Here is a 24683-nt window from a genome sequence, read left to right as displayed (position 1 = left end):
ATACCTCCTTCTATTTCTTCAGGAGTTACGGGACTGTTTAGATGGTTCATCTGATCCTGATTTAACTTTGGTACCTGGTATCTGTCCAGAACATTGTCCATTTCATCCAGATTTTCCATTTTTGTTGAGTATAAACTTTTATAGTAGGATATGATGATTTTTTGAATTTCCTCTGATTCTGTTGTTATGTCTCCCATTTCATTTCTGATTTCATTAATTTGGATACTCTGTGCCCTCTGGTTAGTCTGGCTAAGGGTTTGTCTATCTTGTTGATTTTCTCAAAGAACCAGCTCCTCATTTGTTGACTCTTTGTATAGTTCTTTTTTTTTCTATTTGGTTGATTTCAGCCCTGAGTTTGATTATTTTCTGCTGTCTACTTCTCTTGGGTGTATTTGCTTCCTTTTGCTCTAGAGTTTGAGGTGTGCTATCAAGCTGCTAGTATATGTTCTCTCCAGTTTCTTTTTGGAGGCACTCAGAGCTATGAGTTTTCCTCTTAACACTGCTTTCACTGTGTCCTATAAGTTTGGGTATGTGGTGTCCTTCATTTTCATTAAATTCTAAAAAGTCTTTAGTTTCTTTCTTTATTTCCTCCTTGACCATGTTATTATTGAATAGAGCCTTGTTCACCTTCCATGTGTATGTGGGCTCTCTGTCATTTTTGTTGTTATTGAAAATAAGCCTTAGTCTGTCGTGATCTGACAGAATGCATAGGATTGCTTTAATCTTCTTGTATCTGTTGAGGCCTGTTTTGTGACTGATTATATGGTCAGTTTTGGAAAAGGTACCTTGAGGTCCTGAGAAGAAGGTATATTCTTTTGTTTTAGGATGAAATGTGTATATATATATATATATGTTAAATCCATTTGGTTTATAACTTCTGTTAGTTTCACTGTGTCTCCGTCTACTTTCTTTTCCCATTATCTGTCCATTGATAAGAATGGGGCATTGAAGTCTTCCACTATTTTTGTGTTAGTTACAATGTGTGCTTTGAGCTTTAGTAAAGTTTCTTTTATGAATGTAGGTGCTCTTGCATTTGGAGCATATATATTCAGGATCAAGAACTCATCTTTGTGGATTTTTCCGTTGATTTATAGGAAATATCCTTCCTTATCATTTTTGATGACTTTTCATTGAAAATCAATTTTATTCGATATTAGAATTGCTACTTCAGCTTGCTGCACGGGACCATTTAGAAATTTGTCTTCCAGCCTTTTATTCTGAGGTAGTATCTGTCTTTGTCAGTGAGGTGTGTTTCTTGTATGAAGCAAAATGCTGGGTACTCTTTCTGTATCCAGTCTGTTAGTCTATGTCTTTTTATTGGGGAATTGAATCCACTGATGTTAAGAGATATTAAGGAATAGTGATTACTGTTTTCTGTTACTTTTGTTAGAGGTGGAATTATGTTTGTGTGACTCTCTTCTTTTAGGTATATTGCTAGAAGATTACTTTCTTGCTTTTTCTAGGGTGTAGTTTCACTCCTTGTGTTGGAGTTGTCCATATATTACCCTTTGTAGGGCTAGATTTGTGGAAAGATACTGTGTAAATTTGTTTTTTTCTTCACAGAATATCTTGTTTTCTCAATCTATGTTAATTGAGAGTTTTGCTGGATATAGTAGCCTGGGCTGGCATTTGTGTTCTCTTACAGTCTGTATGATATCTGCTCGGGATATTCTGGCTTTCATAGTCTCTGGTGAGAAGTCTGGTGTAATTCTGATGGATCTGTCTTCATATGTTACTTGAACTTGTTCCCTTCCTGCTTTTAATACTCTATTTATTTTGTGCATTTTGTGTTTTGACTATTACGTGATGAGAGGTATTTCTTTTCAGGTCCAATCTATTTGGGGTTCTGTAGGCTTCTTATATGTTTATGGTCATCTCTTACTTTAGGTTCAGACAGATTATTTTGAAGATATTTACTTGTCTTTTATGTTGGGAAATTTTGCTCTCTTCTATACCTATTATCCTTATGTTTGATCTTCTCATTGTGTACAGGATTTCCTGGATATTTTGGTTTAGGAGCTTTCTGGGTTTTACATCTTCTTTGATTATTGTGTCAATATTTTCTATGGTATCTTCTTCCTCTGAGATTCTCTCTTATCTATTGTATTCTGTTGGTGATGCTTGCATCTACGAATCTATGACTCCTGATCTCTTTCCTAAGTTTTGTATCTCCAGGGTTCTCCCCCTTTGTGGTTTCTTTATTTTCTATTCCCATTTTTAGTTCATGGATGGTTTTATTTAATTCATTCAACTGTTTGGTTGTGTTTTCCTGTAATTCTTTAAGGGAATTTTGTTTCCTCTTTAAGGCCTTCTACCTTTTTACTTGTATTGTCATGTATTTCTCTAAGGGAGTTATTTATGTCTTTCTTAAAGTCCTCTATCATCATCATGAGATTTAAATCCAAATCTTGCTTTTCCAGTGTGTTGGGATATCCAATCTTTTCTTTGGTGGGAGAACTGGGCTCTGATGATGCCAAGTAGTCTTGGTTTCTTTTGCTTAGGTTCCTGTGCTTGCCTCTTGCCATCTGGTTGTCTCTGGTTAGCTGGTTTTGCTGTCTCTGACAGTGGCTTGACCCTCCTGTAAGCTTGTGTGCCAGCACTTCTCCCAGCATTATCTAGGTATAGAGAGCTGTGGAACTGGGTCAGCACCAGGTGCAGGCGGAAACCAGAAGTGTCTTGTCCCAGACTGCTCCTGGGTTTGTGTGTCCTGAGAGCTCCAGGTCAGTCCCTCAGAGCAGAAGTGTTGATCTTACCTCTGCTCTGAGGTGTGTCAGTGCTCCTGGTGACTGACTTTCAGCTCTGGGTGCAGGCAGAGACTAGGTTCCTGTGTCCAGAGGGCTCTCAAAAAGTTTTTTTCCTTATTGATTTACTTTTATGCATGTTTGCCTGTATGTATGCATATACATTGGACCCCCTAAAACTGTAGGCAAGGATGGCTATGAACTGACTGACATATGGGTGCTGGAATCTGAACTGCATGCTCTTGAAGAGCAGCAAAGGCTCTTTACTGATGAGCCAGTTCCCTCTTCTTTCTATATAAAAAGAGGTATGCATGTCCATATCCCAAGCAGTCTCCAGACCATTTGAAGAAACTTGGAGGCCAGCCTCAACTGTCCTTGTCTCAAAAGGAAACTTTTTTCTTTCTTTGAGACAGTGGCTCTCTATGTAGCCCTGGATGTTCTCATAATTACAGAGACTATTTTCCCTCTACATCCTGAATGTTAGGAATAATAGTGTGCACCAAAGGAAACAGATATACTTTGCAACAATGTTTCAGAAGTTCCCTATCATCATGTCTTGAAAGATGTGCAGAACTAAGCATACCATATGAAAGACAAGAAGCAGGGAGAGAAAATACCCAACACAGGCTTCCTCCTGGTCTACTTCCAGCACAACTTTTCGGGTTTTTTTTTCTTTTTTTCTTTTCGGGGCTGGAGATTGAACCCAGGACCTTGCGCTTCCTAGGCAAGCACTCTACCACTGAGCCAAATCCCCAACCCCAGTACAACTTTTCGGATGTTGCCACATACATTCAAGGTGCCAGTCCAAGGAGGGACAAAGAGGTGCAGTGGAGATGTAGGCACAGTGTCCAAGTAAGGCCGTGTCTTTCTTCATCGTGTTCCTTGTGGTATAAAGTGCAGTTTGGTTCATAGAAATATCACCTTCCCATTTAAGTTTTAAACTGCCTTCCTTCCTCATCTCTGTGTAGTTTCCTTCTTTCTCTCTCTCTCTCTCTTATAAAGTTACCCATCTTTGCATGTGTTCTTCTCCATCTCCAACAGGGAAATCATATCTCATGATCCTTAGACTAACTTAGCCTGATGACACATACACAATGATCATGACCTGAATGATGGTTACCTGCTATGCAGGTGGTACAGCTTTTGAAGACAAGCATCAGCATCTGCCAGTGGCCAACATGAATGCCCATTCATGTGTGCCTGGTACTTAAAAATATGCTGAGTCGATCTACAGATTCAATGCAATCCTCATCAAAATACCAATCCAATTCTTCAGAGAGTTACACAGAACAATTTGCAAATTCATCTGGAATAACAAAAAACCCAGGAGAGCTAAAACTATCCTCAACAATAAAAGGACTTCTGGGGGAATGACTATCCCTGAACTCAAGCAGTATTACAGAGCAATAGTGATAAAAACTGCATGGTATTGGTACAGAGACAGACACATAGACCAATGGAACAGAATTGAAGACCCAGAAATGAATCCACATACCTATGGTCACTTGATTTTTCACAAAGGAGCCAAAACCATCCAATGGAAAAAAGATAGCATTTTCAGCAAATGGTGCTGGTTCAACTGGAGGTCAGCATGTAGAAGAATGCAGATCAATCCATGCTTATCACCCTGTACAAAGCTTAAGTCCAATTGGCTCAAGGACCTCCACATCAAACCAGATACACTCAAACTAATAGAAGAAAATCTAGGGCAGCATCTTGAACACATGGGCACTGGAAAAAATTTCCTGAACAAAACACCAATAGCTTATGCTCTAAGATCAAGAATCAACAAATGGGATCTCATAAAACTGCAAAGCTTCTGTAAGGCAAAGGACACTCTTGTTAGGACAAAATGGCAACCAAGAGATTGGGAAAAGATCTTTACCAATCCTACAACAGATAGAGGGCTTATATACAAAATATACAAAGAACTCAAGAAGTTAGACTGCGGGGAGACAAATAACCCTGTTAAAAAATGGGGTTCAGAGCTAAACAAAGAATTCAGAGCTGAGGAATGCTGAATGGCTGAGAAACACCTAAAGAAATGTTCAACATCTTTAGTGATGAGGGAAATGCAAATCAAAACAACCCTGAGATTTCACCTCACACCAGTCAGAATGGCTAACACCAAAAACTCAGGTGACAGCAAATGCTGGTGAGGATGTGGAGAAAGAGGAACACTCCTCCATTGTTGGTGGGATTGCAGACTGGTACAACCATTCTGGAAATCAGTCTGGAGGTTCCTCAGAAAATTGGACATTGAACTACCTGAGTATCCAGCTATACCTATCTTGGGCATATACCCAAAAGATGCCCCAACATATAACAAATACACATGCTCCAGTATGTTCATAGCAGCCTTGTTTATAATAGCCAGAAGCTGGAAAGAACCCAGATGCCCTTCAACAGAGGAATGGATACAGAAAATGTGGTACATCTACACAAAGGAATATTACTCAGCTATCAAAAACAATGACTTTATGAATTCATAGGCAAATGGATGGAACTGGAAAATATCATCCTGAGTGAGGTAACTCAATCACAGAAAAAGATACATGGTATGCACTCATTGATAAGTGGCTATTAGCCCAAATGCTTGAATTACCCTAGATGCACAGAACACATGAAACTCAAGAAGGATGACCAAAATGGGAATGCTTCACTCCTTCTTTAAAAGGGGAATAAGAATACCCTCAGGAGGGAATAGGGAGGCAAAGTTTAGAACAGAGGCAGAAGGAACACCCATTCAGAGCCTACCCCATGTGTGGCCCATACATATACAGCCACCCAATTAGATAAGATGGAGGAAGCAAAGAAGTGCAGGCTGACAGGAACAGGATGTAAATCTCTCCTGAGAGACACAGCCAGTATACAGCAAATACATAGGTGAATGCCAGCAGCAAACCACTGAACTGAGAATAGGACCCCCATTGAAGGAATCAGAGAAAGTACTGGAAGAGCTTGAAGGGGCTCGAGACCCCATATGAACAACAATGCCAACCAACCAGAGCTTCCAGGGACTAATCCACTACCCAAAGACTATACATGGACTGACCCTGGGCTCCAACCTCATAGGTAGCAATGAATAGCCTAGTAAGAGCACCAGTGGAAGGGGAAGCCCTTGGTCCTGCCAAGACTGAATCCCCAGTGAATGTGATTGTTGGGGGGAGAGTGGTAATGGGGGGAGGATGGGGAGGGGAACACCCATAGAGAAGGGGAGAGGGAGGAGTTAGGGGGATGTTGGCCCAGAAATAGGGAAGCGGAATAACAATGGGAATGTAAATATGAAAAATTCAAGTTAATAAAGATGGAAAAAATATGCTTAGTGTAATATAAGTGCTTATCTATATCTCAAGACAATCACAAATATCCTGTTCCTCTCTTCCCTTTTCTACCCCATCAGCAAGAATTACTAATATCAGAGGATGAATAACTTGGAAGGACTGATTTCTTGTTCATAGTAGGAATAAATCCAGGGCCTCTAGGGTGTTTTCCCAAACTTTACAAAGACCCTGCACCATAATCCTCTGAGTAATTTAAAAGGTGGCATATTAATGACTATTTTGAACTTTGTTAGCCACTGGATTAGAAGACTCTTGCAGTGACAATCAGTCCCAAGAGGAAGGGAAAACCCATATCAGATCATGAAAGGTAGAAGGTATTCTAGCATCAAACATTCAACAAAGGAAGTGACTGTGGATTCAGGGACTGGATTTTTCATTTTACATTTTCAAAAGTGTGCTCAGTGCTAGAAAGATGGCTCAGTTTATAAAGCATAATGTGAGGATTGAAGCTCAGAGCACTTAAAATCTGGGCAGGAATGGTGGCAGGAAAGCAGGTAGGAAGGAAGACACAGAGGATCCCCAGGTCATCCAGGCTAGAGCTGATGAGCTCCAGATTCAGAGAAAGGCCATGCATTGGTAAATAAAGTAGAAAGCAACTGAGGAATATACCTGATGTCAACGTATACACATACATGTCAACACACATACGAAAGAGTATGCATATGCTGCATGCACACTGTGTGTGTGCACTCACACAGATATGCAAAAATGTGCTCATAGAAAAGTTGCTTAACATCTCTCAAAATTAGCTTTTCCAGTTTAGGGTGACATGTTTAGATTAGCATGGGCTTAGACTTCAAAATATGTGAATGTGGGACATAAAGTGGGGTGAGTTCAAGGAACAATTGTGAAACTCATTTCTGTTATTAAGCAAATAAGGCTAGTAAGTTCAGAGGAAAGGTGAGGATGGGATAGAATGGGTTGTTCTAGATATTGTACAATGCCCTTCCTCGTTGTGGCTCAACAGCTTTCTAATCACTGATTTCACACCTGAGAGGAGAGTCACAGAATACCTTATGTGACTTCTGTGAATTTCCTCCAGTTCCAAGGGACTTGACTGTCACTTGGCATCAATTTCCGGAAAACCCCTTCCCAATACTGTTCATCTCCTAACCAGGTTGGTGACTCCCTGGGTGGTATGATGACAGACTGTTTTGCCCTGGGGACATTGTACCAGGGCTCCACTGTTGCTGGCATGAGAGGAGCCTCTCTGAACTGTGGTTTGTTGCAATCAGTTCACATGGAGGATTCTTTCACTATGTAGATAGGTTTGATAAGGGGTAAGGTTAGGCCATGATTGCTTCTTTGAAGGATATAAGTCACCTGGATTTGTGTGTGTGTGTGTGACATTCCATGAATTCTCCCCATGGTACAGGTGTTCCTCAGCTCCCTCTGAATGAATATGAATTCCATGCTTTACTTGGTGGGATTTCTCCTCGCTACCATGTGTCTCCTGGTCCTGGGAGTCAATGTGTGGGTTCTCATAGACGACCTCCGTACTATTGATGTACCTCCTTCCATTCTACACCCTGTGAAGTTATGGATTCTATACTACGGCTTTCATCTGACAACAACATGGGTAAATTTTGTTTCTTAAAATCATGTCTTGCCAGGGTAGACTGAACTGCAGCCTGAGGAAAGCATTTTGCAAAGATCTACATAGTACAATGGCCAATGTGTGCTGGTCAGTAGTGATATGTCAGGTAAAGTACTGAGGACTCCCTGTGAACAATGTAAGCTTTGTGTACCCTCTCACCTCCTTCACTTCACACAAGAAGAAGCTGCAGGGAAAAAATGGGAAGTTGGTTGCTAGTGAGAAACAGTCTGAGTCCCTTACAAATGCCAGAAATTGGTTGGGGAAAGGTGACTTTGGCTGGGTCGAGTAAGTCCTTACCTGGTTGGTTAAAATACTTCTGATTCCTCATCAGTAAAATAAGAAGCTTCAGTTAGGAAAATGTGAACCCAGTCTTCTGAGGTGTGTCATAGTATTTGGTTGTTCATCAGTTTGGAATGGTTAGGGATATCCTTTGTGAGCTAGAGTCCTGTGATTTTAATATCTCCCAGGCAAGAGTTACTGCCAGTGGAAAAAAATTTTATAGAGTTGGAAAGGACAGAACTAAAATCTTATCCTGTCTTAAATTTAATTGTAGATTACAAGAAACTAAACAAAAGAAAAATTAACTTGAAATTAACTTAATATATTAATAGCTTTATATGTCCTGGGGTGGGAAGTACGAGCTTTCTAATATGCAAACTATTAAGAAGTGATTAACATAAGTGCTTAGAAGATCTTTAAACCAAACTAGAGAGGTGGCTTAGTGTTTATTCCTCTTCAAGAGCTGAGTTCAGTTCCAAGCACCCACATAATTGCTCAACACCATATTTAATTTCAAGATCTGATGCTTTCTTCTGGCCTCCAAGGAGACCAGGTACACACCTGGTACAATAATCTCTGTAGGTAAATCCTCATTCACATAAAATAAAAATAAATGCATTTTAACTTAAGAAAGACAGAAAAGGCAGAGGAGTTTAGGACTTGAATGTGGCAAAAAAAATCAATAGTTTATGGGATGCATTCTAGAAGGGTTTGTTGAGTTTATCTAGCCTTCTCTCAGCACAGACTGATGGAAATCTAGGTCAATCTGTTCTTCCCTTCTTGTTATAGGAATATGTTGAGATACCTTCCCAGAGAATATGACTCAGAAACTCTGCTACCCTAAGAATATCTCAGAAAAAAATAACAAACGCTGTCTTTCCAGTAGAGGTCATGGAGGCTTTGTGTAGGGACCATCCAAGATCCAGAACATCTTCTAAAGTCATCCGTGCTTCTCATACTGAGAGAGGAGAGCACATAACAATACAATATGAATCAAATATGGCACATGAGGTCCACTGTTATGCTTTGCTTTGTCCATGCCTACAGTGTCAGTGAATGTATTAATAAGTGACAGATAATTCATTAATCCAGTCACAGTCTCAGCCCTACAGTGGTCAAAGAGCTAAGCTGCTCATTATGAAGAGACATACATAGCTCTCAGATTCCAGTCTTGCTTCTTGTCCCTTTGGGAATTACAGTAGTCATGACCTCATGTTTATTAATGCCATCCTCCCCATCAGCCACCTCATTCACATTTGGAGAGTATCATGCTGTCGATGCTCAAGAAACAAAGGAAAGGCTGCCAGCTTTTGAGTAGTTTATTTGTGGTTATTTCTAAACATACTCCTTTATTCCATTCAGATGAGCCTGAAACAGATGGTAGTGGATCCCTATTTTGTGGTTGAGAGAACTGCAAGGAAGGGTATAACCAATTTCCCTGAAGTACAAAGTTTGGGGAAGCAGTGAGAGCTGGAAGTAGATATTATATCTGCAAAGTCAGTGCAGGGGGGCTCAAGTCCATGAAATGTTCTTTACCAAGCGTCAACTTTGCTGTGGACTTTGAAGAGGAGACTACCCAGAGTCATGTGGACCTAGGACCAGAAAGAATGGCTTTCCTCACATTCTTTAAAGGAATGAGTAAAGGATAAACAAAGCCTCCACTATTCTGTGGAAATGGGAAATGAGCTAAGACAGACATATAACCAAGCTTTTGGGTCATACGTCTTTTCTACAGAGACTGCCAGAAATTGACTCTTCTTTCCTTACTGTTCAAATCTCCCATGCTCTAAATCTTCACAAGCCACTTTGGATATTCGTAAATCTTGGGAGAAACCAGTTGCACCACATTCAAATGGAAGCTTTGTGCAGATCCCACAGTTGAGAAGGGCAGCTGTATGGGCAGCATGTAAAGAGTAGAAAGGACAGAGGTATCTTGAAACTCTCCAACTGTTCTCTCTTTTCTACAGGGGAATATATTTGAGAAGATGAAAATTTGCTCCATGTCCCAATTTGTCTGCTTTGTACAAGACAGCCTTGCACCAAAGGAGAACCTTGGTATGTTTGTGAAGGACCTGCATTTTGGCACAATCCCTGTAAGGATCTTTCATCCCAAGGCAGCCTCCTCCAAACCCCGGAGAGGCATCATCTTCTGCCATGGAGGAGGAGCATTAATTGGCAGCTTGGGTAAGAAACATCCCTGTCGTACAGAAGTAGAGGGACCTCACAACCTCCACAACTCAACCCACTTTCTGTGATAGTATCTTGGGAGGGAGTCAAAGCAAGCAATCATTGGAGCTCTTTTTAGGGGGAGTCAGTTAAGACTGAAGGCCATGTCAGCCAATAGAGTTGTTGTTTTCATAACAATGCTTTCTTCAATGTGATATCTCTATTGATGTAGGGACAGGGATGGGCTAGTAGGGCTTCCAGTGATTAGGTGTAATGCCAGACTCTTATTCCCTTTTGTTCCACAATGGTCCCAAACTAATTCATTGCTCTCAGCTCCAGATCTATCATCACTTGCTCAACCCCTTCAGCCCTGCATCTAATAGTGGTCCCACTGCTCTATTGTCAATAGCTGGTCTTCTCTCCACACTAAAGAGATCTTTAGAAATACAGTTCAGGGCTAATTATTTGGTATTGGATATCCAAATAGTGTTACTTCCTTGGGAAAGACTATTTGTTCCACTCTTGGCATTCTTTAGTTGTCTACAATCCTTTGTGTAGGGTTGAAGCCTTGTGAGCTTTCCTCAGTCTGGGTTAGAATGTCTTCTGTTTGCCATCTAACACCACATAGTCAGTTCTGAAGACATACATACAAGTAGCATTATACAGGCCATTTATATTTATGTAAGTAGGAATGTATATACATATACATATGTAACAACAATTTTAACGAAGAGACCATACACTTTAAAGAGAAAGAATGAGTATATGGGAGAGCATGTAGAAGAAAGGGAACATTTTATATAAAGATTCTCCCTGCCACCCTGAAGTCAGACGTTAGACCAATGGATCCATTCCTGGTATCTTCCTTATGACAAGAACTTTTCACAGAGCTTCCTTTGTCACTGTTGATTTTTATACCCAATGTGTTTCTTTGCCTAGGCTTTGTCTGCTCCCACATAGAATGGAAATATCAAGAGTGCAGGGGATACCAAGTATGGTGGTACAGGCCTTTAATCCCAGCACTCTGGAGGCAGAGGCAGGTGTATCACTATAAGTTTGAGGCCAGACTGGTCTACAAAGGCAATGCAGCCATGGTTCTGTTACACAGAAAAATGCTATCAGAAAATGAATATCCATACAAGGAAACAAACACTGGATAGGAAAAGAGAATGCAGGAGAAACCCGTGTGCTGTATCTATCTGTGGATTCCCATGGTCCAGAGAACAAGATTCAGTCTCTGCCCTCATTGGCCTGCCAGTCAAAGTAGGAGGCTGGACCTTACAGAACACAAATGGGAGGGTTCATGGTTTCAGACTGGAAAATGTGGGCATAGAGTAGGGAGTGACTCAGAGTCATAGCACACCAGTGTTTCTAATCAGTCAGTCTCTCTAAGAAAGTATGATTTGAGGACTAAAGAATGGGAGGGGTCAATGCTGCATAGCTGAAGATCTGGGTGAGGTTAGTAAGGCCTGAACTCTAAAACAAGAGACTCCAGAAAGTCAGCCTCTAAGATAAAAAAATATTATACCTGAGATGGGTCACAGGTTAGGGGTGCTCACTTCTCTTGAAGAGGATCTTAGTTTAGTTCCCAATGAGTACATCTAGAACCTCACAAATGCTTGTAACTTCATCTCCAGGAGACCTGATATCAATTTCTGACCTCCACACTCCTCAGGTCCATATACCCTCCACATACACATATACACATAATAGAAAAAGTAACTCTTTTTAAAAGACTAGGGAGAAAATTCCACAAAAGCAAAGAATTCATATGAAAACAGGAACCGATGGGGCTGAGTGCCTTGTACAAACACAATGTAGGAGCTTATTCTAAATATCTTTAGTTTTTATATAATTATACTGGATCGTCTAAGGTCATTATTATACAACTATATAATATACTTTGAGTATACTTCCTCTGTATACCTCTTCATTCTGCCTTCTCACCACCTTATTAGTTTCATTTGCCCCTTAAATAATTATATATATACATATATATATATATAATATTTTATAAGTCTGTATAAGACCTGGCGCCCACAAATGGGAGAAAATGGATAACATCTGCCTGAGACTGACTTAATGGAGGTAGATGTCTGACTTTGACCTGGCATGGTTGCCTGTGTGTCCTCAGGAAAGGCAAGACTAGGAACAGTCCATGGTCACCATATCAGCTGCTTTCCTGGTACTATGTGGGGATTTCTGGGCCATTCTGAAACAATACTCCAAGCCTGGTCTTCTTTTGCAGACAGTTACCACAACCTGTGTGCCTTCCTGGCTCGAGAGACAGATTCAGTGTTGATGTCAGTGGGGTAAGTAGTGTCAGATGGTGGGTGTCTTACCCACAAAGCAGGGGGAATCTACAAGTAGTAGCAGTAGAGGGAACTCTCGCATTTGGACATAGCATCATGCAAATGAACAAAGGGCCTCATTATTGGGGGATTGAGTGGGCTATCCATAGTGAAAATTAGTTACCCACATTCACTTTTTTAAAATGCTATTGCAAATACTAACAAAATAATCCAAGAAAGGAAGAAGTTACTTTGACTCCAAGTTCCAGAAACTTCATTCAGTCTATGGTCAACTTGCTCCATTGCTATTCTATAGGGCAGAATATTCTCAAAATAAGGGGGTATAATACATCAGGTGTGCTCACCTTGTAGCCAGGAAGCAAAAAGAAAAGGGACCAGGGACAAAGTGCCATTCAAAGATGCACCCTGAGAGGTCTATATCTTACAATGAGTTCCACATTCCAACAATGCTATTAACTTATAAGTCAATGAATGAATTATCCCATGAGTAATGTCAGACTTCTACAGTCCACTTATATCTCAATGATTTGGTCCATATCCAGGGAACAAATTGCTAATGTAGACTTTTTGAGGGAGAATTTATATCTATACAACCTCCCATCTCTGAACTTTCAAGACTAATGGTCAACTCAAAATGTAAAATGCATCTAGTGCAAGAGTCCCCAAGTTTAATAGTACCAGTCTTGTTCAAAATTCTTCTACAGCTTTGGCCAATTCTCAGCTGTGAATTGCCACACAATGAAAACAGCAAATTCCACTCATCCAATATAAAATGGCACAGGGCAAACAGCTTCACTCACAGAAAAAAAAATTGGTGTCATAGAAGGAAAAGCAAGGTCCAAGAAAGTTGAAAACTAGGGCAAATTGAGTCTCATTGTTCCTTTATCTGGGTACATGATGGACTGGTTTAATTTTCAAAGGATCTGGGCTGTTATACTTCTATATCTATGCTGGTTAAAGTCTACTTGGCCTCCCTCTTAGCCTTCATCTGCTCTTTTTTTAATAGATTTATGTATGTATGTATGTATGTATGTATGTATGTATGTATGTATGTATGTATGTATGTATGTATGTACACACTGTTGCTGTTTTCAGACACACCAGAAGAGGGCATCAGATTCCATTACAGATGGTTGTGAGCCACCATGTGGTTGCTGGGAATTGAACTCAGGACCTGGAAGAGCAGCCAGTGCTCTTATCCTCTGAGCCATCTCTCCAGCCCCTTTTCTGTTCTTTGTCTGTTCTGTTCTTCATCACATTGTTTGAATTCTTACCATTTTCTGTTTCCTCAGGTCTCTATTGGAGCATAGCCTTCATTTCACAGGTTTACATATTCCTTCTCATGGGCAATGGTGCATGATCCCAACTGTCTTATACTTGACTTGGTCTCTCAGACTTACCTTTGGACCTGGGTGGAAGATTCCAGAACTAAGTGACTCTATTTCACATGCTTGCATGTTCAGCGTCATGTGGATGATGCCTAGCTTGCCATCAGCGGTAACACTAGCTCAGCTTCCTTAGAACATGTCCATGTTGGACTTTGAGTCTGGGCAACTAGCTTTGGGAAATGAATCCTGAGAAGGCAATAGGTAGACCATTGCAGGCAGAGCACCCAGGCAGTGCTATATTGTCAAGCAGAATTCTTTCTACCAAGTTTATAGTTTTATCCTGGGTGATGTCTGTCCAATAGGATTCTTTCCCTCTGCTCCAGCACAAAACATCATTCATTCATTCATTCATTCAAAGATTTGTGTGTGTGTGTGTGTGTATGTGTGTGTGTGTGTGTGTATCTGTGAGAACGTGCATATATCTAGTTGGGAGTGTGCAAAGGGCCAGAAGAGGCCATCAGACCCCTTGGGACTATAGGCAGTTGCAAGACATCCACTATTGGTCTGGGATCCAGACTCAGGTCCTCATGACCGAGCAGCATCTTATGACCATCTTACTCACTAAACTAGCTCTCTAGCCATTTGATTTGTTTTTAAAGGTGTTAAATTATTTAACAACTGCATCTTCTGTACATACAACTTTTCTGGTAAACTATAGATTTTTCTTTCTGTTCTATTTTTTGCTTAATTATCACCAGCTAAGTGGACTGGCAAAATGGCCCAGTGAGTAAAAGTGCTTCCTTACAAACAAGTTCCTGTTCTCATAACTATTACAAAGTGAAATCAAATTATAAACCCACCAGTAATTGAACTATTAAAATGCTGGAAGCATTATGGTATGGCAATCACTCAATGACTAGATCAATCACCCAGGCACTAAGATTTGAACAAGGAAGTCTTTTAAGGGATTATCAAAACCATGTGATATTAGAAAACATTGCATAACCATTTAGAACCCTGGGAGTATGCCAAGATAAGGAGATCTTAGCACGATAAAATTAAGCAAAATATGTTCAAACATTAGCATTTAATAATTTCTATGTGAAGTAAAATTAATTAAAATCAATAGAATTTCTTTTAAGGCTGGAGGGATGTCTCAGTGGTTAAGAGCACGTACCACTTGTAGAGACCCCAGTCCAGTTCCTAGTACTCTCAATTATCTGTATTTCAGATCTGGGAGATCTAGGAGATCTGAAATACAATGCCCTTATCTGTTCCCATAAGGCACTGCAGTCTCATGTGTACATGTGCACATACACTTACACACTGTTTAAAATTAAAAAAGTAAAGATCCTCCAAGTAAATAGACTCAATGACAAATGTAGATAGAAAAGACTAATGTGAAACACTCACTGCCCTTCTTACTGAGGAGGCCGGGAGGATCATGAGAGAACAATAAAGGGGTGGCTGGAAATCACAGTGAAGGCTCTAGGCATTGTTGGATGGGGATTCTGCAGGTACTCATTACATTGCTAAATAACTACTGCCCTAGTTTGCTTTCTGTCTTTGTGATAAAGCATTCTGACCAAAGGCAACTTAGGGAGGAAAGGGTTTATTTGACTTTCACTTTCAGGTCACAAATAGGGCAGGAATTCTAGCAAAAACTTTGAAACATGGCCTTAGAGAAATACTGTTTCCTGGATTGCTCACAGACATATACTTAGCTATCTTTTTCATACAGTCCAGGACCCAAAGCTCTCATCTGTCAAGGGCCTTCAGTAGACAGGGCCTGATAGAGATGCCTGGGATTTGTTGGACATGAGGAGAGCTTTCTCTCTTCTTCCCTCCCCTTTCTTCTCCCTTCTTTCTTCCCCTTACTTCCTTTCTTATCTCCTTCCCTGTCCTCTCTTATCCTTTCCTCCTCTCTCTTTTACTTCACTCCCTTCCCTCTCAACCCTTACGATCTATCCCCTCTCCTCTCATTTCCCCTCAATAGATTAAAGCAACCATACCTTGATTTCACCGTTCTTTCTTCTATCTCTACTTACAGGAGCAGTGGGACCAGCCAAACTTTCTGTTGCCTCTTTTCTCTCATTACAGTGTGTTTTCTATCTTCCTGCTTTTGGTTGTGAACATATCCTTTAATGATCCTGTTCTATTCCAATGTCAACAGTTTCCAACTTGCATGGTACGCCAACAATGTCTGATCAAAACATGGGTTTAAATAGAGAATTTCAGCAACTCTGACTTTTGGCAACTTCTTCAAATTCATGCAGGGGAAAATATGGATGACCGTCTTTAATTGCTAGTGTCATGAAATTGAAGATTAAATCAAGTAGACTATTAGCCTCCAGTAATTCCTGCCCACACACTGATGTGCTGTCCTCTGTCTTCCTTCTGCAGGTACCGAAAACTTCCTTATTACCACCATCCTTCTCTTTACTATGATTGCCTGAATGCTTCCATTCACTTCCTGAGGTCTCTGAAAGTCTATGGGGTAGACCCCTCCCGGGTCGTGATCTGTGGGGATAGCATTGGAGGTGCAGTTGCAGCTATTGTCACGTAGACCTTATCGAGTAGAACAGATATCCCCAAGATCCGGGCTCAGGTCCTGATTTATCCAGTTCTCCAGGCATTTTATTTCCAGTCTCCATCACATCTGACTAACATAAATATCCCATTCCTCACCCAAGAGTTTTTTATTACCTGTGTTTGTAAATATTTGGCCATTGATCTCTCCTGGAAAGATACCATGTTGACAGGTGCCTCTATTTCCCCAAGTGCCTGGAAGAAGTATGAGAAATGGCTAAGCCCTGAAAACATCCCTAAAAGGTTCAAGACTGAATACCGGCCACCGGAATCACCTACACCTTTTAATGAGGCTGCTTATCTAGAAACCAAACATGCAATGAATGTAGACATTTCTCCCCTCCTGGCAGATGACAAAATCATTACTCAGCTTCCTGAGGCATTCATTGTGAGCCTTCATTGGGACATTCTCCGTGATGATGTCTTGCTCTATAAAAAGCACCTGGAAGACCATGGGGTCCCTGTGACCTGGCACCATGTGGTGGATGGTTTTCATGGATGCATGTTGCTGTTTGATAAGAAGTCTTTCTCATTCCCCTGTTCCGTGAACATAATGAATGCTGTAGTCAGTTATATAAAGGGCTTATGAATGACTGCTGCTCAGTGGTAAAGTAACATTTTAGAATGTACAAGGCCCCACTTTAATCCACAGCAGGAAAGAAAACTGAAACTTAAAATAAAGAAATAAAATATAGAAAATATGACAGTATTCCTGGTGCCTTGAATGAGAATGGCCAAGAAGAGTTCTGGCCTGATGTTAGGGGTGAGTCTTATTTTTTAACCCTTTCTTTTGTTCTTTTAATATATAAAATAGTGAATTTTGTTACGTTTTATACACAACTATTGCAAACTTTGCTCTTCTTTGATGTACATATCATCTTATCTAACATCCCCGTGTGCTCTAAATTTATCCTTAGATTCCTTATTTTCAAGCCACAAGCACACACGGGTGTGTTGAGATGGAGACTCATTATATAGTCCTGACTGGCCTGGTATTTGCTGTGTAGAACAGGCTGGCCTCAAACTTGCAGAGTTCTGTCTCTGCCTTCAGGTGTGTGTCGCCATGCCCAGTATATCATTAATTCTCTAATGGTTCTTACTAAGGTAGGATAGAATCTTAATGTAGTTTTGATTGGTCCTTTCTTTTTTTTAATTTTTTAAATTAATTTATTTTTTTATTAACTTGAGTATTTCTTATTTACATTTCGAATGTTATTCCCTTTCCCAGTTTCCGGGCAAATATCCCCCTAATCTCTCCCTCTCCCCTTCTTTATGGGTGATCCCCTCCCCATCCTCCCTCCATTGCCGCCCTCCCCCCAACAATCACGTTCACTGGAGGTTCAGTCTTAGCAGAACCAAGGGCTTCCCCTTCCACTGGTGATCTTACTAGGATATTCATTGCTACCTATGAGGTCAGAGTCCAGGGTCAGTCCATGTATAGTCTTTAGGTAGTGGCTTAGTCCCTGGAAGCTCTGGAGTCCCTGGAAGCTCTGGTTGTCCTTTCTTAATAACCAAAAATGTCGATTTGTTTTCTATATTTATTGGAGACATACTTTTTAAAAATATTGTTTGATAATTAGACAAGATGGACGAAGCAAAGAAGTGCAGGCCGACAGGAGCTGGATGTAGATCGCTCCTGAGAGACACAGCCAGAATACAGCAAATACAGAGGTGAATGCCAGCAGCAAACCACTGAACTGAGAACAGGACCCCCCGTTGAAGGAATCAGAGAAAGAACTGAAGAGCTTGAAGGGGCTCGAGACCCCATATGTACAACAATGCCAAGCAACCAGAGCTTCCAGGGACTAAGCCACTACCTAAAGACTATACATGGACTGACCCTGGACTCTGACCTCATAGGTAGCAATGAATATCCTAGTAAGAGCACCAGTGGAAGGGGAAGCCCTGGGTCCTGCTAAGACTGAACCCCAGTGAACTAGATTGTTGGGGGAGGGTGGCAATGGGGGAGGATGGGGAGGAACAGCCATAAAGAAGGGGAGGGGGAGGGATTAGGGGGATGTTTGCCCGGAAACCGGGAAAGGGAAAAAAAAATATTGTTTGATTCATTTTCCCATTTGTTGATTGGATGATTTGGATTATGGCTATCAATCTTTAGATTTCTATGTACTACTGATTTTAATCCCCTGATGAGTACATAGTGGACAAAGATTGCCTCTGATTATGCGCACTGTCTAATGACTGTTGGTTATTTCCTGCTCTGCATGAAGCTTTCAAGACTGTGCAATCCCATTTAGCAGTTCTTCTTGCTGTTCTCCAAGATATGGGAGTCCTTCTCAAAGGCCATGGCTGTGTCTATATCTTGTGTTTTCTCTACATTTGCTCAAGCAGTTTTGATGCTGCTGGTCTTAAGGTTTTGACCCACACTAAACTGATAATCGTTTAGAAAGAGAAAAGTTTAGAGGGAGAAAGTTTTTTTCTCTTTAACGTGTGCCTACCCAATTTCTCCTCTTCCATTCACTGAAGTGGCTGGGTACTTTTGCACCTTAGTGGAAAAAATCAAGTGGGTTGATTTGGGGTTCTGTATTGTGTTTTTCCTGTTTGTTTGCTTGATTGTTTACTTGGTTTGTTCAGACAAGCCCTCTCTGGCTTATCACTATGTAGTCAAGACCAACCTCAAACTTACAGTAGTTCTGCATCAGCTCCCTGGTTGGTTACATAACTTAATCCTGAATCCTAAGATTACATAAAGGCCTGCACCTCCATACTTAGCTTGGATTTTCAAATAGGGATGATCAATCATTTTTCAATTATTTTCTCCCTCTTTTGCTTCTAGTGTTCTCATTAAGACTATAAGCAACACATTGAACAGAATGGAAGGGATGGACATGTTTCCATTATCCTTTATTTCAAAAGAAATGCATTCAGTTTTGCCCCGTGTAGTAAATACTGGTTGTAGGTTTAGTAGATGTTAGTGTGTTGAAGACTACACGTGGTTATACTTTTTTTTAGGGATTTCATTATGAATGAATGGTAGACATTGTCAAAGTCCTTCTTTGTATCTATTGAGGTGATGATGTAATTTCTACCCTCACTGATTTAAAAATTTATCTCTGAAATATTTATTCTTAATGTGATAGGATCTCCCTGTCTACTTCTGTGCTGTGTTGCTTTAATTGAATGGCCTGTGTTTATCCATCCTTGCACATCTGGGAGGAAACCAAACTTGATCCTCATAGGGTGTTTTTGATTTGTTAACTCAGTTTGCAAATATTTTGTGAGGATTTACAAAGTTGTTCACTGGGGAAATTTTTCTATTGTATTCTGTTTTTATTTTGTGCTTATCTGGTTTGGACATGAGGGAATATTGTGCAGAGTGTTTGACACTGATCTTTTCTGTTTTATAGAGCAGTTTGAGCATCACTAGTCCTTGATCTTTTCTAAAACACTGTTGTTAGTTAATTGGAGGAATACCACGTCAGTATCTCATGACAACAATTCAATTTTATTGTTAATTAAGGCTCTGCGTAAATTGTTCATAGTGCCTCGATTTAATTTTGGTAGTTTAGACATGCCTAGGAATTTTCCTATTTCTTCTAGATTTTTCAGGATTTCAAAGAACTTTCTAATAATTCTTTAAATGACATTTCATCTGTTTACTGCTTTTTGCCCCAGGGAAAGGGGATGCTTGGAGTGGGTGAGGTGGGGGGAGAGTGTCGGGGAAGAGGAGTGGATGTGGAGAGAAAAACACCCTCTCAGAACCAAAGTGAAGGGGGATGGAGTGAAGACCTCTCGGAGGGGGGACTAGAAAGGGGAAGCAACATTTGGAATGTAAACAAATAAAATAACTTAATGATAATAAAAAGAAATGTTCAACGTCCTTAGACATCAGGGAAATGCAAATCAAAACAACCCTGAGATTCCACTTACACAATCAGAATGGCCAAGATGAAAAGCTCAAGTGGCAGCACATGCTGACAAGGACATGGAGTAAGGAGAAGACTTCTCATTGCTGATGGGATCGCAAGCTGGTACAACCACTCTGGAAATCAACGTTGTGGTTCCTGAGAAAATTGGAAATAGTTCTACCTGAAGACCCAGCTATATTTCTTCTGGGCATATATGCAAAAGATGTTCCACCATACCACAAGGACATGTGCTCCACTATATTAATAGCAACCTTATTTGTAATAGCTAAAAACTGCAAACAACCCAGATGTCCCTTTGATTTATTCTTTATCTTCCCTTCATTTCACATCAAATCTATTAGGATTTTGATTCTTTTTTTCCATCCAGTTGTTTTGGGCTGGAAAACAATTTTCCAAGCAAATAGTCCCAAGAAACAAGCTGGTGTACTAATACCAAATAAAGTCAACTTCTAACAAAGGTTATCAAAAAATAAGGAAGGACACTTCATATTCATCAAAGGAAAAGTACTTGATCTTTCTTAAAGTTATACTTCTGGTTACTTCTATGCTGTGTCAACCACTTATGCACCTTAGGAATTGCTCTTTGGAGACTTGCTGTGTTTGGGGTACTTGTGTTGCCACTTTCTCACTTGTTTCTTGTTTCTTTGATGCAATTTTCAAAAAGATCTGTTAGAGCAGCTACAGCTTCCAGTTTGGTCTGATCCACAACATTCTCTTGAGGCCTCAACTCCGAATCAACCACTCAGAGTACAGAAAAGAAGTCACTGTAATAATATCACCATCAAATTAGACATAGAAATAGACTTAAAACGGATTAAAACCAACTACAATAACACCAATGACCACAGACATGCAAATGGGATCTTATTAACTGTAGAATTTAAAACATTTATTGTGATAAAAAGTAACAAATGAATGGAAGGAAAGGGGAAGGGACAGACAGAGCAGAACAGGGGTACAGAAAGATGAAGGGCCATACAGTGGGAAGAGGGAACTTATTGAATCCACCTCCAGCAGAAAGACAGGACATCAAGTGAGGGATGGGGTTGCTATCCCACAGCCAAAGCTCTGACCCATAATTCTTCTTGTCTGAAAAAACTGTAGGGACAAAAGTGGAGAAGAGTCTGATGAAAGGGGCAAAATGAGGTCCAGAGACAGGTCCAAAGTGGGATCCAGCTCAAGGGGAGGCCCCAAGACCTCACACTATTACTGAGGCTATGGAGCACTCACATAAAGGGACCTATCATGACTGTCCTCCAAAAGACCCAACAAGCAGCTGAAAGGGGCAGATGCAGATATGTGCACCCAACCAATGAACAGAAGTTGCTGACTCCTGTAGTTGAATTAAGAAAAAGCTGGAAGGTAATGAGGAGGGCAACCCTGTAGGAGGATGAGCAGTCTCAATTTACCTAGACCCCTGAGATCTCTTAGACACTGGATCACCGACCAGGCAGCATACACCAGCTGAGAAAAGACATCCAACACATATACAGACTCCCTGGTCTGTGTTCAATCAGAGAAGATGCACCTTATCCTGAAGAGACTGGAGGCTCCAGGAAGTTTAAAGTGGGGTGGGTGGGGTGGGGACATCCTTGTGGAGATGGGGAGGTTTGGGGTCAGGGAGGAGGGATGGGATGTGGAACCCTCAGGGGGTGGACTGGAAGGGGAATAAAATCTGGAATATAACAAAGAATTCTCAGCTGAGAAATATCAAATGGCTGAGAAGCACCTAAAGAAATGTTTAACATCCTTAGTCATCAGGGAAATGCAAATCAAAACCCTGACATTCCACCTCACACCAGTCAGAATGGCTAAGATAAAAACTCAGGTGACAACAGATGTTGGCAGGAATGTGGAGAAAGAACACTCCTCCACTGTTGGTGGGATTGCAAGCTTGTACAACCACTTTGGAAATTAGTCTGCAGGTTCCTCAGAAAATTGGATATAGTACTATCTGAGGACCCAGTTATATCACTTCTAGGCATATACTCAAATGATGCTCCAACATACAACAAGGATACATGCTCCACTATGTTCATAGCAGCCTTATTTATAATAGCCAGAAGCTGGAAAGAACCTAGATGTCCTTCAACAGAGGAATGGATACAAAAGAATGTGGTACATCTACACAATGAAGTACTACTCAGCTATCAAAAACAATGATTTCATGAAATTCATAGGCAAATGTATGGAAGTAAAAAATATCATCCTGAGTGAGGTAACCCAAACACAAAAAACGCACATGGCATGCACTCACTGATAAGTGGATATTAGCCCAAAAGCTCAAATTACCCAAGATACAATCCACAGACCACATGAAGCTCAAGAAGGACGACCAAAGTGCCCATGCTTCAGTCCTTCTTAAGAGGGGGAACAAAAATTTTCATAGGAGGGGATATGGAGACAAAGTTTGGAGCAGAGACTGAAGGAATGACTATTCAGAGCTTGCCCCACCTGGGGATCCAGCATATATATATATATATATATATATATATATATATATATATATATATATATATATCCACCAAACCTAGACAGTATTGATGAAGCCAAGAAGTTCATGCTGACAGAAGCCTGATATCGCTGTCTCCTGAGAAGCTCAGCCAGAGCATGACAAACACAGAGGCGAATGCCAGCAGCAAACGAGAATAGGGTCCCCGTTGCAGGAATTAGAGAAAGGATTGAAGGAGTCAAAGGAGTTTGCAACCCCTTAAGAACAATACCAAACAACCAGAGCTCCCAGGGACTAAACCACTACCCAAAGATCCATGGATATACCCATGGCTCCAGGTTCATATGTAGCAGAATATGGCCTTGTTGTGCACCAATGTGAGGAGAGGCTGGATCCCCCAGTGTAGGGGAATGTCAGAGGGGGAGGAGAGAAAGGGGGATGGTTGGAGAGGGGGGACACCCTCATTGAAAAAGGGGAGGGGGAATGGGATAGGGGAATTATGGTTGGGTACCTGGGAAAGGGAATAACATTTGAAATGTAAATTAAAAAAATCCAAGAGAAAAAAAGAAAAAAGAAAACCAACCTATAGTAGTAGAAACCAGATCCACAATTGTCCTGAGTGGAGGAAATGCTGGGACACAGGTAGAAAGGATGAAGTAAATACTCACCAGATTTCTCTGTTTAAATACATATAGCTTAGTGGATGTCAATTCCATCTCAATAAAGCTACAAAAATGAAAAAAAAAGTTAATCATACCCAAACTCCCTAAAGGAGCAATGACCAACAACAACCCTGCATCTGGGGCTCCAGCGTTTATATTCTCTGAAAATTTCCCAGCATTCCAAATGTCACACAGTCACAGAAATTATCTGCAGCTGGCAAAAGCATCCTTCTGATAGAGTACAAGGCAAATTATAGTGAGGTCCTACAGGCAGTCCGAACCCGCCCCACATCCCAACAAATGGGATTCAAATAAGAGCATGCTCTTATAATATTTCTGTATTTTTGAAGGAGTCAAAATTCCAGAATTCTCACTATAATGTTGAAAGGACTTGGGAAGTGAATAGCCCAGCCTTATTACTGAATTTAATGTGGTTGCTTCACGTTTTTCTGCATAGGATGGTATCAGCTTTGGGTAATCATATATAATTTGTATTAAATTGAAGTATCCTTCCAAATCTAGTTTATCTGAATTTTTATTATGAAAGTATGGTATATCTTCTCAAAGCCCTGTTCTGAATCTACTGAGGTGAACAGGCAAATTTTTACATTTAAGTCCATTTATATCGTTGGGTTTTTATTAAATGCCACTGTGTTTGTGGGGTAAAGCCAACTCCAACATGGTAGACAATATTTATTATGTATGTCTATATTCGGCTTGCTAGAATTAGTGAGGATTTTTGTATGAATGTTTATCAGGGATGTTTATTGATGATTTTGTGTGATTTTTTTTTATTTTTTCCATCTTTATTAACTTGAGTATTTCTTTTTATTTCGATTGTTATTCCCCTTCCCGGTTTCTGGGCCAACAGCCCCCAAACCCCTCCCTCTCCCCTTCACTATGGGTGCTCCCCTCCACATCCTCCCCCCATTACTGCCCTCCCCCTAACAATCACGTTCACTGGGTGTTCAGTCTTGGCAGGACCAAGGGCTTCCCCTTCCACTGGTGCTCTTACTAGGCTATTCATTGCTACCTATGCAGTTGGAGCCCAGGGTCAGTCCATGTATAGTCTTTGGGTAGTGGATTAGTCCCTGGAAGCTCTGGTTGGTTGGCATTGTTGTTCACATGAGGTCTTGAGCCCCTTCAAGCTCTTCCAGTTCTTTCTCTGATTCCTTCAACGGGGGTCCTGTTCTCAGTTCAGTGGTTTGCTGCTGGCATACGCCTATGTATTTGCTGTATTCTGGCTCTTTCTCTCAGGAGAGATTTACATCCTGTTCCTGTCAGCCTGCACTTCTTTGCTTCTTCCATCTTATCTAATTGGGTGGC

The 24683-nt window shown here is 40.7% G+C and overlaps 1 protein-coding gene across 1 annotated transcript; it reads left to right on the top strand.

Moving 5' to 3' along the window:
* Positions 1–7481: 7481 nt before the first annotated feature.
* Positions 7482–16945, top strand: LOC116886241 (arylacetamide deacetylase-like 4). Its single transcript, XM_032887655.1, is given in 4 exon segments — positions 7482–7664; positions 9929–10145; positions 12376–12439; positions 16171–16945. Coding segments are annotated over 4 exon segments (1239 nt in total).
* Positions 16946–24683: the final 7738 nt, after the last annotated feature.

The sequence above is a fragment of the Rattus rattus genome, chromosome 1 (genome assembly GCF_011064425.1).
Source record: "Rattus rattus isolate New Zealand chromosome 1, Rrattus_CSIRO_v1, whole genome shotgun sequence".
In the NCBI taxonomy this organism is placed as follows: Eukaryota; Metazoa; Chordata; class Mammalia; order Rodentia; family Muridae; genus Rattus; species Rattus rattus.
The sequence above is the reverse complement of the archived record's forward strand: the minus strand, read 5'-3'. Positions and strand labels throughout refer to the sequence as shown.